The sequence below is a fragment of the Pocillopora damicornis genome, chromosome 2 (genome assembly GCF_964200805.1).
Source record: "Pocillopora damicornis chromosome 2, jaPocDami1.2, whole genome shotgun sequence".
NCBI lineage: Eukaryota > Metazoa > Cnidaria > Anthozoa > Scleractinia > Pocilloporidae > Pocillopora > Pocillopora damicornis.
The window spans coordinates 16962118-16977783 of NC_142671.1; the positions used below are offsets into that span (position 1 = coordinate 16962118).

The window sequence follows — 15666 nt, forward strand, 5'->3', positions numbered from 1 at the left end:
AGTCATCAAAAGAAAAGCCATTGAACTTAAGCTGAGAGAGACGAATACTAAAGCGTTTCTTCTGCCTGTGTGCCACGTATAAAGTTCTAAAACAAACTGTAAACAATAGGAGATAGGGCGGAAGTTTGAAAGCGAATAATACAACCGCATAAAATATGTTAAGTGAAGTATACATCTCGGTACAGTACATCCACGTAAATGGCACAAAATGAACGACAAAAGGTAAAGTCCATGCTGCTGATATAAAAAACACGTGGCGTCTTTTAGCCTTAAGCTTTACATACTTTAGTGGAGTAACAATCGCCATGTACCGATCAACTGTTAGCGCACAGAGGTTAGTCATGGATAAATTGAGGAACAACCATCGTACCGCCATTGTTACACACTTGCTACAAACGGACGCAGACTCACAAGCCATACTTGGAAGGAAAGTTAATCCTACACTAAGATCAGCTGCAGCAAGAGAAAATAAGAACCAATTGATTGTGCTACGAAGCCGCTTCCTTGAAATAATGAGATACATCACCAAACTGTTTCCAAGGACAGTTAATATCGAGAAAAATCCGCCAAAAACCCAAAACAAAACGTCTCCAACAGACTCCATGATACTTTTAGTAAGATTTCTAAAATGATAACTTCAGTGTAATGCTTGGTCTGAAATGGTGGTTCTACATTGAAGTACCAAGAGGGAATTCGGTGACGTGCCTCTAATGACATTAATGGCGCGTCCGGCTATAATCACATTGTTTTTAATCAAGCGTCATTTTTTTTATCTCCATGCATATGGCACATTTCTAAGAAATTCATATTCCCCCACTAGAAGACCAAGCACTTAGCTGTTGGAAATTTCCGTGATAAATGACAAAATGGAGATAGACAAGTCCAAATATTGATCATCCAAAACTTTGGGAAGTAATGATCAATAGAATCAGCCAGTTGCTTCACTGGAAATGCTTGAAAGAAACATAACTCTTCATGTTTGATTTGTTGATGGGTAAAGAACAGCAGTGGTTTTTTTTCAGGAAAAAAGCCTTTAAATTTCTTTCTTCTTACACTGAAATAACTTTCCCTTCTTATCGCTTCGCATAAATAATTAATTCATGAATCCACTGCGTGCAAAAAGTGGAAGAAGATCCTGCGCGATAACTTCATTTGAGCACGGGAAGTTTTCTTGAGAGCAGATTTGCAAGTTTCTGTCTTTGATGGAGCTATGATGAAGAAAGAGGACCTCCGTAAATGAACGATCGCGCAAAAATTAAGTCTTTAAGTTTCAATTCATGATGAGTATATAAAATTGAAAAAAAAAACTAATTCCCTCACCGCTATGGCGGATTATCGGTATTCTAAAATCCCATTCACCGCACTTCATAAGAGCAAATTGAATTGACAGCATTTAACATACACCTTTGATGGTAAAATACATGTTGATTGAAAATCCTCCAAAGGGTAGACGGGAAAAAGTTTTAAATTTAACCTAACCCCTTACCCTCTTATGGCTATTTAAGCATGATCAGTGGAGTTCAAGCGATCCCCATTGTAGTATTCAGACATGTATGTTGAACAACTGTTTAGAAATCTCATGAAAGAAGTCGAATGTCTACAGTGTTTAGAAACAGTCGAAAATCCCAAAATCTTCATCTCAACCGATTGACGGATATCTTAGCTCTGAGAGACGGCAGTGCAGAGGCTCAGGGATGCAGCAGCTTCGAAGAACACGATACCATAACTTGTTATTGTTTTGTTTGCTGGAGCTTTGTTCGTGCAGCTTGTTTTGAGGCTCATCAGCGCCTCAAGGCCACAAGAGGTCACCGCAATGTTTTGGTCGATAATTTGCTAGCACATAATGCGGAGGAGTTAATACACAGGCCCGTGTCCTGAGAAATATCACGATAATGAATCGCTTGAATATTATTGTCAAAACTGCAACGTTTGTATTTGCAACAAGTGCAGTAAAGTGGGTTATAATCGACACACGATGGTAAACTTACAGTAAGTCGGCGAAGAACAAAAGCTGCATCTGTCGCAATTGTTTACCAGGGTCAGGGCTCAACTTTATTTTATTGAAACAAAGATAATAAAACAAACTGAACTGATGAAGAAAAACGAAGAAGAAATCCGCGCTGCCAAGAGATTGGTGACCAAAACTGTGGAAGAAGTTACTCGCATTGCGAGGGAACATGAAACCGCCATTCATACCAAGCTAGCGGAAATCAAACCACCCAAAAAAAGAATCACGTAGAAAAAATCGAAAACTTTCGATTGTTCGCTACCGAGCTAAGAGGTGCTGTTGAAAATGGCGAATGAATTGTTCAACGAAACATCAGCCCTGAAACTCTGCAGGCAGGATATGCTGCTTCTGGTCGCTGTGAGGAACTTTTAACCACGGATGATACAAAATTTTTTAAATCAAAACATTTCAATTATCGTGTAATCCAGAAAAAATTGATTCTCTTAAAAATTTAGTTCCGGGTCGAGTGTTTGGAAGAAGTGCAACTAGGAACCAAAACTAAATTTACAGTCACTAGATTCAAAGGGAAATCAGTTTTATGATGAACAAGACCAAGTGAACGTAAAAATCCGCTCCCACCAGATGAAGATGAAAAGAAGAAAATCGAAGATTACAAAATGGAAAAAATGGAATCTAAGAAGTCCGTTACCAGCCCAAGAATGTTGAATTTATGAAATTTATGTGAAATTTCAGCAGGTTGAATTGAAGCCGCCAACTGGTAGTCCGTGGAGAGTCCAAATGACTGGTCATCAGTATGAAGCTCTTCATTCGTTATAATTACGTGAGAAAGCTTTGCAAGAGTTAAATGGATCATCGAGAATTACAATAAGTAGAGGAAAAGGGAACATTTCCATGGCAAGATTTTCTGACAAGCGAGTCTAATTGTTTAATTCTGAGTGGAAATATCTGAACTGAGAACAACAGGAGAAAAGGGGCCTGGAGATGAGAGAATGGAAGAATCAAAGTCTGTGGCGTTCACAGTTTTTAGTGGCGTGGTAATCATTCGTGGAGAGCCTTTAGAACGATAAAATGTTCCTGTTTACTGTAAATAGTCATTTTCTAAGACACACCAGTCAGCACCTGGTTGATTCACTCGGTGTGTCTATTCGAACGAATGATTACATGATCGTGTGTGACTGGGCTGACTGTTCAGAGTCACAATACTCTTCCCTGAGGGCAAAGAATTGCTACAATCCTTCAGTGCTCTAAACTGTGAAACGCTTCCATGGCTTGCTATTTATCATCAGGAAAGATAGTGTTTTTTTTCTTGCTATCATTAATTTTGGTAGAAATTGCACTGAAATGTATTTTAGGATGATCTACTTATCCCAAGTTTATAATTATGGCCTTCTGTTGATAGTTTCTTCATCGGTTTCGCAGAAAGGTCTTAGTCAATAAAAAGTTCTCCTATGTCAAGAGAAAATAGTAGGACAGAGAGGGAGTTGGCTTTTATAGATTGTGCAAGTAAAATATGCTGATTATGCTAGTAGCAGAGCTCGTTTATTTCCTGATAGCATCCGATTATTGTTGTTAGCTGTATGTATGGTTTTTCAAGCCTGCTTATTTTTCGCATTGGCCTGAAATGCTTTGAGGGGTAGCTTTAAATTAACATACATGGTTGTTTGGAGGGCACACTCCCATACAGTTCTAGTTTATCCTCTGTTCTTGTACTACGGCTTCACACTTGGTTATAAGTAGTTTGAAAGTGCATAATCTTGCTGCTAATTAAGAGATTATACTGAAATCACTCTCTTTTCAATAGTGCTGAAGCACTCTCTTGAGATAGCTGCAAGTTGTCGCTCGAGTCGGCTGACATTGCTGACGCAATTTTGTTGCCTTGCTAATGCAAGATGTTGAGACAGACAAGGCCCAAGGATATCTCAATTTCACCTAAGTTAATTAATGAGAGTCTCTCTAACGGAAGTATGTTTACCAAAAAGTCCGCATAAAAGCAAACATCTGACTTATTTCTGGGGCTACGAGTACTATTAACTTTCTTTGCCTGGCTGTAAGTTCTTAATTTAAAACATGCAGCTCAGCCTTTTTTTTTTAACTAAGCTAAGAGGAACGCGAAACGCAGCCACTATTACAGCCTTTTTTGGCCTCCTAGAACAATTTTTTTTGTCGAAACCGGACCTCTCTATGGGTGTGTTGATACATAAGACAAACCATGGAAAAACAGGGTAAGAAATCAACGACGGTTACATAAACAAAGCATAAGATGGTCTCGTGCCTAAACCTTCTACGGCCAAGCGATGGTAAGTTCCCTACATTTCAGTTACACGGAAGGATCTGGGTACAAGATTAAGCATACGATGTCCGTTTCGCATACTGACTTTCTCTTGCGAAAATTAAAAACCTCCATACCTTTATCGAGAGCCTTGTTCGCCTGTGAGTTGGAATGAAATACTAGCAAACAGCGAGGAGATTGGCTTTTTCGATTAAAATAACTTAGGAAAGAAGAAACCACGAAGCAGAAGTCTAAAGAAACAGATTTCCCTTTCCGCTCGAAGCTAAAGAGAATTTGAATGAAATGGGCATATCCCGGCCGACGCCCTGATTGACCCTCTCTATCCCCTTACCTTCTCGTCTCTATGCACAACATCTGTATTAAATGAAAATCATCAAAGTTTGATTTTGAACATGTAAAGAAGAAATTCCTTTATTGCGCGTTCACTTAGCCTGAGATAGACTAAAGGGGTTTAGGAAATTCGAGACGAATTATCAACTGCTTCTCGAGTTTGGATAACTTTTAAGAAATTCTTCCTGCGACCTAGGAGTGAAAAGATGATGCGATGGAGAAAATCTCCTCCTATGGGTTTGAAAGATCATTCAAAACTACGTGCAAATCTAACGTCATAGTCTTTTTACCAACTCACATCTAAATACAACTTTCGACTGATGAGAGCGCTCGCAATATTCTCAATTTTTTGATAATAAAAACATTCGAATAAAATATCTTCGTAAACCGAAGAATAAGAATAAATGGGTGACCTCATATTACCGCATGGTACTCCTCGTTTTCCTCCTTCTGTCCTGTTTTTTCAATGAGCAACTTCTGGTAACCTAAAAAGTTTGTTGACTGTTGTAGCCAGAACACAAATAGAGAGAGCCAGATGATGCTTTGTAAAAAAACCTTCAAGTGTTAATTATACTGAAAGATCTCCAGAAATTAGCTTGAAAACTGATCGATTTGAGGCAGCACGTAAGTCACTCATCAAGCCATTTGATTCCCGCCTTTCGTTAGGAAAAAATGAATAAAGCTTCTTTGAAAAAGTTTTCTTTAAAAATCCCTTAAGATGTTCGAAGTATCGCTACCTTCTTAAACTTGAATGAAGCGTTCAGACAAACCCAGGGGGAGGTCTTTCTTATTGTCAATACTTTCCCTTTTTTCTGAGGCCTTTTAGCTCCTGGAATAGTCTGCCTGTCTGTCTGTTGTAGAGAGATACTGCCAAGATCAAGAATAAAGTACAATTTATATGTGCCGCAAAATGTTGCTTAATGTACAAAATATACATAGAGCATGGTTAAAACTTCACTTTTCTCCTTGATTGTTCAGTTTATCAAAAGTCAGTTTCATTCTTGACTTCTGAGTAAGATCAAGTTCATAGATTTTATTAAGTTTGACCATGAACACTTCTTATTTACACTCTCAGATACCTTTACCATTGTATCGTAACAATACTGTTTTGCTTGATCAAAGTTTGAAAAGCTCTTTGAAGATCACTTTGAGTGAGAGAATAACTAATGAGTTTTTTAGTCCGTGCGGGAAAAGGAGTAGATATCAACGTCATGTAATTAGTATTAAATGGCGAAAAAACGATGAAACAAAACACCTTATAACATATCAACTACCTTTTTCACAACGGCTCTGTGCATCAACTCCTCCATATCTATTGGACCCTATTCCAAGAGCCATTCTGTTTTCACCCAAAACTATTTTGTTCGCCTCTCCTTCCCCGATCCTCTTTAATCAGTGTTACCCAGCTAACAATGAGGTCGTCACTATATAATTAAATCCCTTATTTTAAAAACACCGGAAAAAGGAACTTGGTCAGGACGTGACCAAAAATCATCTCACAAGAGAGGATAAAATGCACTTTAACTTGCCTTGGTTTTAACAAATTTCGAGTGTCGTGATGTTAATTTGCAATTGTTTCCATCAAGTTTTATTCGAGAATGAGGACCGATAATATGGTTTCTGTGTTAAAAACTGTTGTCAAGTTTAATTTGCAAGATGGTGAACATTTGTCACCATAAATACCCTTTTCTTTCGTCAGTTAACAAAGAGTATCAAATATCGAATAACAAGACACACACACACAAAGAGCTTTCCACCTAATAAGATGATAAAGCTATAATGAATGGCGATAACTCGAGTAAACGAGTTTTTGAAAAGCCGTACAAACTTTGTATGTTTCCGAAGACGCGCACCGTAAAATACTTAAAAAATCATTTTTTTCCTTGAACTTGTTAAATAAAGACCTAGAGCTGCTGACAGTTACAGTAGTCTATGGTAGTTTCTAGTTTTGTATGTGGAATTATTGTATGGTCACGCAAGTTTTTCATTTCCTTATCAGTTCAGTAGCATGGCGGAAAATTTGATCAAGGGAATATCGTGGCAAATGAATTGTGGTCCTTAGTAGTAATTTTTGTAGCTTTGACAACTTCATTGATCTCAAAACTGGAGATATCTGATGGTTTAGACAAAGAAAGGAAGAATGATCTATTTGCGAGCTGCGATGACATCGAAGGGGACCGAATTTCATAAAAATCGTTCGCTCTTCTCAAACAACGGCAGCAAATGAAATTTTTAAAAATGTTTACAAATCTCTCAAAATTAATCATGATTGAGCCAAAAATAAAGGGGTTAACAAGAGAATTTGTGTAAGTGAGTATGTTACTAAACGTTGCCACTTTGTTAAATAAGCCGTAAGGATTCTCCGAGCCGTTGCCAAAATCGTGCCATAGCCAAGTAACATGTGTTGGTAACATGCAGATTGCAAACACAAGAACAGATATCACGAATGCTTTTACAACTGTGTAGTTTCTCTCCAATCTGTCATCGATGGATTCCTGTGAGAATGTTCTCGTTCCTCTTTGTCGTTTTATCTTTAAGGACCTCGTATCTTTTTGAAGCACGCAAACCGTGCAAGTGTAGAGTAAAGCCATGATACTCAAAGGTATTAAGTAAAGAAGGATGAAAATGATGACAGTGAACATCTTGACAATATAAGCGTTTGGCCATTCTTCACTGCATGAAGATCCTTTCAACTTCAGAACAAGCGATAGAGGTAGCACCATAAGGCCGGATAAAAGCCATATAGCAGCTATGACAGTCAAACCAGTTTTAACTCGTATTCTTGGCTTCAGTGGTGTGACTATCAGTCTGAAACGCTCTACACACATAAATAACAGGGTCATGACGGAGACATAAACAAGTACGGATTGAAATGGATAAATGATGTGGCAAAGAACGGCTCCGTAAGGAAACTCGCCAGTCAACTGCTCTCCAATATCAAGAGGAATGCTTATTAGGCACGTCCCCGCGTCGGTGGTCGCCAAGTTCAGTATTAGATACTCGTGGAGCTTTCTTGTCTTCAGTTTTAATATTTCTCTTAAAACAAGAAGATTTGCGGCGGATCCTAGAAGGGCAATCAAAATCAGGAGAGAAACTGCTACAGGTACCGTCTTTTCTTGTTGCTTTTCATTTGTCTGATGCACGTTTACAGTTGTGTTGTTGGAAAGAAGATTTACGTTATCCATTCCAAGAGGAAGCTCTGGCCCAAATAGAAATGTTTAAAATGTACAGTTCCTGAAGTTTCAAATCAAACACGACACAAACACAAGATATTCCATCAAGACAGCCAGTACTTTCACTATATATGTACGGTAAGGTTCGGGGGCGTTTCACAAAAAGCTTTAAGTGTCACTTAATATTGTCGATATAACCTTGCTGATTATCTCTCACGGTTTCATTTCGCAACTTTCGGATGCACCTTACCGGAAAGTGATACTGGTTCCACTCAAGTAGATCCAATTTAAAAGATAGAATATAGAGTGATTGAGAATATAAAAAAATCATATATGTGAACTGCGGATAAAGACGTGATTATGAAAGCGATCTTCGCAGTAATGAACACTACTTGAGCAGCTGTGAAAATAAAGCCTGGAAAAAATTCAGGCCTGCATGGGATAGAGTGCTATACACAGAAAATATTATGACATTGCGTCTTCAGTTCTTATGCTAAATCAACGGTACCTGAGAAAAACTCAGAGACGACCTTGAGTAGAAGGTGTTCCCAATCAATTACTGCCTAGAACTTTCCTCTCGCTTACAAGTTGAGCCTGTTTTCTAGGAGAGCAATTTTTTTAAGAGGCGTGCTTTTTGTCTCTCATAATTTTTATAAATATCTTTCGGAGACGAGCAGGTTGATCGCTTGAATGCTACGTTTTATCAGTTTTGATTGACAAGCGTGGTTAAACAGGAAGGCTGCGGTGCAAATTACAGTTTCCCGAATTATCGATGTCAAACGCCATCTCGTCTCGCCACACGTCTCGTCCTGTGGCTTCGACCAACGTCGGTTTTAAAAGCTATTTGTAATATCTATGAATACGAAGTCAGGAAGATATGTACTGGGAACTTCTTTCGCCTCTCTGATAGCTATGATCTTAAAGATACTTTTCGTACCATTCTGCTGGTCACATGATAGCTTGTTGATGAACACGAAGTGCCTCTTTATACTTAAGTTTTGTGACACCTTATCTTCATGATTTTTGTAATCTATCACTGAAAAAGGCGTGTGTCGTAAACTTTTTGCCCGTGCGAAAATTAAGTAAATAGCAGATATTTTAAGAGCTTTTATTATCGTTCAAAATCCATTCACTTCAAGTGCTTTCATTGATATTCGAAAGCAAGCTAAGGCATCTTTTACACATTTCTGTATTGAGGAAATCGCAAAAATAAGATGTCGCAAAAATGAAGTGTAATAGGGCTGGTCAGTATCCGGCCATATTGATCTTATCAGAGCTGCTCCAATAACAGAGGAAATTACATGTTATATCGTACAAAACTTGACATTTACGTGTGTGTCTTAATTACAGGTTTAAGGGAAGTTGTCGCCCTAAACGTTGCGAGTTTGACTTGTTAGCTAATGACGTGGGTTCTTGCCAAATCAATGGCAAGGTAAACGCAAAAAATCCGACCGATTGGTTTTCGGGAAAAAAAATTAAATCGATAGCCACAATGGTAGTAACACCTGTAGAACAAAGATTTTATTAGCTGTAACCTTCGAGTTTTTCACGACCTTACAACAAACAGCGTTAATTGTACGTAACGACTAAAGCGTTACCTTTTCCATTTTTTTGAGTTGAAAATGAGGTTTTCTTTATTCTCATCATCTTTGACAGCTTTTACTTCAATAATCAAGTCATGATCGAGCTGATATGAAATTTAATTAGAGATACTTTGCGTTGTTATTATATTTTCTACATGTCTTAGTTTACGGTGACAATGTTCTAGATGAAAATTTCATCATATCTGACTCATGTTGATAAACAAAACTTATTTAGTTTGAAAGAAAATGCTGTGAATCGGATGGTCTTCCCATTATTTCTTTATATATCACTTTTTTCTGCTATAATAATAAAGTAGGAAATATTCCAAAGATCTACACCGAGTTTGGAATGGCCTTTTGCCTGGGTAAACAGAGCTATCATATAACCAAGACTTGTTCCTATAGAGAAAAAGGGACATGACTGTTTCATATGGGCAGGTGTAATAGTGACATGCATTTATCCGGCGGAATAGTTGTCCTGTAACTCAGAGATCCAAGTTCAGTTTGAGGCGGGCTCAGGCCTGAGACAGCTTGACTGTGTTGCATTCTGTTTACCGCGACTGTTTAGAGGTCCTGTTGGTTAAAAATTGAAGCCAACACGTGTTCATTAATTCAATTCCATATTCAACTGGCCGTTACTTGGTTTTCCGTCGCACGCGTTTACTATCAAGAAGATGAAATGTGTCTTGTCTGAGGGTTGTTCGGCTAGACGAGAAATTTGACAGTATTCCACTCTGTCTGAGATTTTGTTTTCGTTGTCATCGAAAATTCATAGGAAAAACGGGGACGCGAAGCTCAATTTCAGGACCAATTTAAATCAGATTTAAATCTCGAATCGAGAGAGCCACGCAAAGTTTTTTTTTTTCGCATACCAACCAGTTTCATATAAGTAACGTTGCCACAAAGGAATGCAATTGTACTACGAATCAAAAAGGTTTTACACGACATGTAATATATTTCATTAGGTCCATAATGTTGTGGTCATTGATGGTATCCAACACCGAAAGAAATCATTTTTCAATCTACAAAGTGTTCTTTTATTACGTCTCCGATTATTGCTGGCTTTAATTATTTTTCTACAAGCGATTACTTTTTTTCCTTAAAAACATTACGAAGAAAAGCTCTTGTTACTCCATTATTTTATTTTTTACATCACGTGTGGCTTTTTTTTTAATCTTTCTCGGAAAACAAGTTACAAATGTAATACATTACTTTTTAACGAAAACGTACATCGTTCTGATTCTATAAGGTTACCTAACGACAGATGCTATTTACATCTTTCATCTTCAAAATATTATTTTATCAAACTTCTGTTTTTTGTTCACTTTAAGATAGTCTTTTCTAGTTTTCCACCCTCACATTATCAAATCTATGTTAATTTAGAAAGTACTTTGTCCTTCAGTTTTTTTTTTCTTTTTTTTTTTCAATATTGGGTGCAGATCGTGCGTTTCTAAACAAAAACCTTACAGGTTCACTATCAATTCAGTTGTGATAAAAAACAAGTTTTCGCAGTGAGTTCATAATAGCGAGACGAATATGTCTTATCTTCCATGAGTAGACGACAGGATTTAAGGTCGAATTAAGGTACACCAGTGTTACAGAAAATAAATCAAATGTGCGCATCGACGTATTTTGTTGAGGGATCAGGATACGCGCCACCAACATGCAGTTATGTGACAAATAACAGATTGAAAAGACCAGAAACACGTAAAATGTACTGAGAGCAAATTTTCTGAGCTTGTCAGCATTCACCGCTATTTTATTGCCTTGGGGTACTTCTTGTCCCCTCTGTGGACGATGCTGCAGTTGGCTTGCAAGGTGCCGTACAGTGAAATAAATCTTACAATACACAGTTGTGCAAAAGATGACACACAGACTGGAAATACACGTCAGAAGGATTAACAACACTATTGTATTCCAGAAAGATAACAAAGCAATCAATGCACCAAACAGCCACAATATTATTACCCCGACCACAACACGCTTGTGAGTTACTAGTTCCTGATATCTGAGATGAAGATGAACAGCTAAAAATCTGTCTACACTCAGAGCCGTGACACCAAGAAACGACGAGATTGCAAATAAACCAGCAGAAAATGTGCACAAGGCCAGTATCCAATTTGTTCGCTTTTGTTGCAAACCTTCAACCAGTAACGCAGTAAAGAGAGGCTGTACCATTAATCCAACTCCAAGATCAGACACAGCAAGACTTAACAGTAATGTTTTCAGAGTCTTTGGCAAAGATGAAGTTTTCCTGAGTGCATTGATTGTTAAAATGTTAAGCACTATGGCCGTATAGGATAAACAGCCATTCATAACCGAATTACTCATGTACGCTGGATACATGGGATCTGAGCCTTGTTCCATTTTTCAAGCTAAAATCTAGGAGAAGAGTGGTAGCCTTGCTGTTGTGTAGAGCGTTTTGGTTTGGCGCCTGTCTCCGCATAGAATGGACGAGTCTGATGTCTACGACGCAGAGCCTTTGTTTAAAAGCGTTATTGTGGCCACTTCCTGTTAAGAGCTGATGAGCTTATGTGTAAATTAAAGCCACCTGCTGGGTGTTCAGCGGGAGGCCGGATTTAAATTACAAGCAATTCTTGTTTGCGGCCCTTTTTGTCGAAAAAAATTCTCCATCGTATTTATTTGCCATCGTTATATCCAGCTAAAAAATACTATTTATTATTTGGATGCAAGACAAATTTGTTAAAACAAAACAACTTTTTCCATTAAGTTTTCAGGTGAGCTTTTAATAGCTCTCTCTCTTTGAGCTGTCCATCTCAAAAGTGGATTGAACAAAATTGTAGAGATAAATTAGAGAGGGCGGAGAAAATGATTGGAATTTGGCATCTTATCTCCACGATAACAGAGAAGATCTAAGAAGATCTTCCTTATAAACATTATAACATCGACGCTGCATCTCTTTAGTAATTTCAAAATGTATGTGAACATTAAAAAATACTTAAAGGTGGTCATTACATACCGTTCATAAAATGCAACGTAGGTTTGTAAAAAAAAATGTTAACTGCTTCAATTTGATTGGTTGTAAGACTACAGAGTAAATGTTATTGAAGGGCTCCTCGAGTTGCCCATTCAATCAGTCGTCTGATTGCGATAAAAACGAGAAAATTACTCACCCTGGTGGGGAAAAATGTTGAAGGATATCCTTTAAAACAATTTGATAAAGGCCATTGAAAGGCAAAACAATTCGATAAAGGCCATTGAAAGGCAAAACAATTTGACAAAGGCCATTGAAAGACTTCCAACTTACCAATGGTAGGTTTAACTCCACAAGCTCTGCTCTCAACATGTCTACATCCTAAATGTGTTTGAAATGAAAGAAAAAAGTCACTGATCAAAAAATAGCATGCAGCCATGAATGATCGTTCTAATATTTATGTCTCTCCTTAGCAAAGTGCCAAATTTTCAGTCTTTTTTAAGATTCATCTCAACGTAGAAGTTTGTTTTTTCTTGATCCTGAACAATTTCATTATTTAAAATAAAACAGAAATTGCATTTAGAAAGTCAATGCACAAGCTCGAGACCTTCTCCTCTAAGAGATAGTTACTCTTGCTCGAAGGATTGAATTGTCCTCGATCATTTCTAACGACTGGCCAGGAGCAACTTGGTTCAAACCTCTTCCTCTTTTAAGAGGCATACTGTCTAAAACAGCTTCTCTGAAGGCTGGAATTTGCCAAGAATAAAGAAAAGGATTGAGGCTTGAGTTTAGCCAGATGAAAACATACTGAAGATCTCGTAGCCAATGAATCGTAATGCAGCTGCAACTGTGGCATAAGTTCAAAGTGTAGATAATCACGCACGAAGGGGTATAACAGATGAGGTATGCAGCGAGTATGAGCACGAATGTCTTCGCTATGTGCTTCTCCTGTTCAAGAGCCCTTTTATTGGCGCTTTCAAAGTTCATGCCGGAATGAAGATGCGACGACATCTGAAACTGTGTACGAAGTTTGTGATACACGGAGATGTACGAGAAGAAAAATATAATTACGGTCGCAAAGATTGCCATATTGGCGAAAACAAAGGCATATTTAATGAATCCTATTTCGAAATACAGCACTGACGGCAGGGAAATTGATACAATCCAAACGCAAACCGATACAGCGAGCGCATGGCTTGGGCGTATTTTGTTCCTGTAGATAACCGGACGCACCACAGCGATGTAACGATCGACAGCCATTGAAATTGTGTTTTAAAGTACAATTAAAGAAATGTTGTTTTATAGTACAGATGAGTTTCATTACTAAAAGCTTCATTGACATTCATTACAATGTATTTTGGGCAATTCTTAGTGAAGTTAAGTGTCAAGCCACCGGTTGAAAACATGTCAGTAATAATACTGCTGGGTTTTCTGTAATGATTTCGAATGGAAAGCATTCGATCATGCTATTTATAAACGAAAAATTATGTTTACACTAATGATTCATGCAATACAGGTAAATTTAGGTTTCTTAAAGCAATTTAGGCCCATCAAAGATAATACAATAATAGTAATAGTCTTGAGAATAACATAAGTAATCTAAAGCCATCTAAACAAGAGTTTGAGCTCACATCGAATGTCGTGCTTAAGGAAACTGTAAACGAATGGATTGCTCGCGGAATTACATATGAGCAGTATCCTCTGCACATACACCAAATTCCATGGAATATGATTGATGCATTTAAATGAAAAACAGAGAAGACGAGCCATGTCAATAGCGTAACAAGTAAGAAAGACGGCGACTATGATTCCAAGAGCTTTGGAGAAAGCGGTTGCTCGACTCTGTGATCTGTCGCACTTTGAGTCATCAAAAGAAAAGCCATTGAACTTAAGCTGAGAGAGACGAATACTAAAGCGTTTCTTCTGCCTGTGTGCCACGTATAAAGTTCTAAAACAAACTGTAAACAATAGGAGATAGGGCGGAAGTTTGAAAGCGAATAATACAACCGCATAAAATATGTTAAGTGAAGTATACATCTCGGTACAGTACATCCACGTAAATGGCACAAAATGAACGACAAAAGGTAAAGTCCATGCTGCTGATATAAAAAACATGTGGTGTCTTTTAACCTTAAGCTTTACATACTTTAGTGGAGTAACAATCGCCATGTACCGATCAACTGTTAGCGCACAGAGGTTAGTCATGGATAAATTGAGGAACAACCATCGTACCGCCATTGTTACACACTTGCTACAAACGGACGCAGACTCACAAGCCATACTTGGAAGGAAAGTTAATCCTACACTAAGATCAGCTGCAGCAAGAGAAAATAAGAACCAATTGATTGTGCTACGAAGCCGCTTCCTTGAAATAATGAGATACATCACCAAACTGTTTCCAAGGACAGTTAATATCGAGAAAAATCCGCCAAAAACCCAAAACAAAACGTCTCCAACAGACTCCATGATACTTTTAGTAAGATTTCTAAAATGATAACTTCAGTGTAATGCTTGGTCTGAAATGGTGGCTCTACATAGAAGTACCAAGAGGGAATTCGGTGACGTGCCTCTAATGACATTAATGGCGCGTCCGGCTATAATCACATTGTTTTTAATCAAGCGTCATTTTTTTATCTCCATGCATATGGCACATTTCTAAGAAATTCATATCCCCCCACTAGAAGACCAAGCACTTAGCTGTTGGAACTTTCCGTGATAAATGACAAAATGGAGATAGACAAGTCCAAATATTGATCATCCAAAACTTTGGGAAGTAATGATCAATAGAATCAGCCAGTTGCTTCACTGGAAATGCTTGAAAGAAACATAACTCTTCATGTTTGATTTGTTGATGGGTAAAGAACAGCAGTGGTTTTTTTTTTCAGGAAAAAAACCTTTAAATTTCTTTCTTCTTACACTGAAATAACTTTCCCTTCTTATCGCTTCGCATAAATAATTAATTCATGAATCCACTGCTTGCAAAAAGCGGAAGAAGATCCTGCGCGATAACTTCATTAGAGCACGGTAAGTTTTCTTGAGAGCAGATTTGCAAGTTTCTGTCTTTGATGGAGCTATGATGAAGAAAGAGGACCTCCGTAAATGAACGATCGTGCAAAAATTAAGTCTTTAAGTTTCAATTCATGATGAGTATATAAAATTGAAAAAAAAAACTGATTCCCTCACCGCTATGGCGGATTATCGGTATTCTAAAATCCCATTCACCGCACTTCATAAGAGCAAATTGAATTGACAGCATTTAACATACACCTTTGATGGTAAAATACATGTTGATTGAAAATCCTCCAAAGGGTAGACGGGAAAAAGTTTTAAATCTAACCTAACCCCTTACCCTCTTATGGCTATTTAAGCATGATCAGTGGAGTTCA

General features: G+C 37.8%; 5 protein-coding genes across 5 annotated transcripts in view; all 5 read right to left on the bottom strand.

Moving 5' to 3' along the window:
• LOC149050110 (adenosine receptor A2a-like) overlaps window positions 1-744 on the bottom strand; it is a 1124-nt gene extending 380 nt beyond the window's left edge. The window contains exon 1 of the mRNA XM_089197245.1: window positions 1-744. This exon is cut by the window's left edge and continues 380 nt beyond it. Within this exon, the coding sequence (XP_089053371.1) occupies window positions 1-604 (604 nt within the window). The 5' untranslated portion in view covers window positions 605-744.
• Window positions 745-6206: 5462 nt separating this feature from the next.
• On the bottom strand, window positions 6207-9978 carry LOC149050111 (galanin receptor type 1-like). The gene is made up of 2 exons (XM_089197246.1): window positions 8271-9978; window positions 6207-7823 (listed from the first exon to the last, which is right to left on the bottom strand). Exon 2 carries the CDS (start codon window positions 7772-7774, stop codon window positions 6614-6616), a length of 1161 nt encoding a protein of 386 aa, XP_089053372.1. The 5' UTR covers window positions 7775-7823; window positions 8271-9978; the 3' UTR covers window positions 6207-6613.
• On the bottom strand, window positions 9493-12557 carry LOC149050112 (adenosine receptor A3-like). Its single transcript, XM_089197248.1, has one exon. It carries the CDS (start codon window positions 11710-11712, stop codon window positions 10828-10830), a length of 885 nt encoding a protein of 294 aa, XP_089053374.1. The 5' UTR covers window positions 11713-12557; the 3' UTR covers window positions 9493-10827.
• LOC113686887 (uncharacterized) lies at window positions 9493-13544 on the bottom strand. Its single transcript, XM_027204568.2, has one exon. It carries the CDS (start codon window positions 13538-13540, stop codon window positions 12896-12898), a length of 645 nt encoding a protein of 214 aa, XP_027060369.2. The 5' UTR covers window positions 13541-13544; the 3' UTR covers window positions 9493-12895.
• A 328-nt stretch (window positions 13545-13872) lies between these two features.
• LOC113668869 (adenosine receptor A2a) lies at window positions 13873-14752 on the bottom strand. Its single transcript, XM_027184825.2, has one exon. It carries the CDS (start codon window positions 14744-14746, stop codon window positions 13880-13882), a length of 867 nt encoding a protein of 288 aa, XP_027040626.2. The 5' UTR covers window positions 14747-14752; the 3' UTR covers window positions 13873-13879.
• Window positions 14753-15666: the final 914 nt, after the last annotated feature.

Bases quoted from the DNA above. Each gene is read 5' to 3' on its own strand.
- LOC149050111 (XM_089197246.1), bottom strand. From the start codon at position 7,774: ATGGATAACGTAAATCTTCTTTCCAACAACACAACTGTAAACGTGCAT.
- LOC149050112 (XM_089197248.1), bottom strand. From the start codon at position 11,712: ATGGAACAAGGCTCAGATCCCATGTATCCAGCGTACATGAGTAATTCG.
- LOC113686887 (XM_027204568.2), bottom strand. From the start codon at position 13,540: ATGGCTGTCGATCGTTACATCGCTGTGGTGCGTCCGGTTATCTACAGG.
- LOC113668869 (XM_027184825.2), bottom strand. From the start codon at position 14,746: ATGGAGTCTGTTGGAGACGTTTTGTTTTGGGTTTTTGGCGGATTTTTC.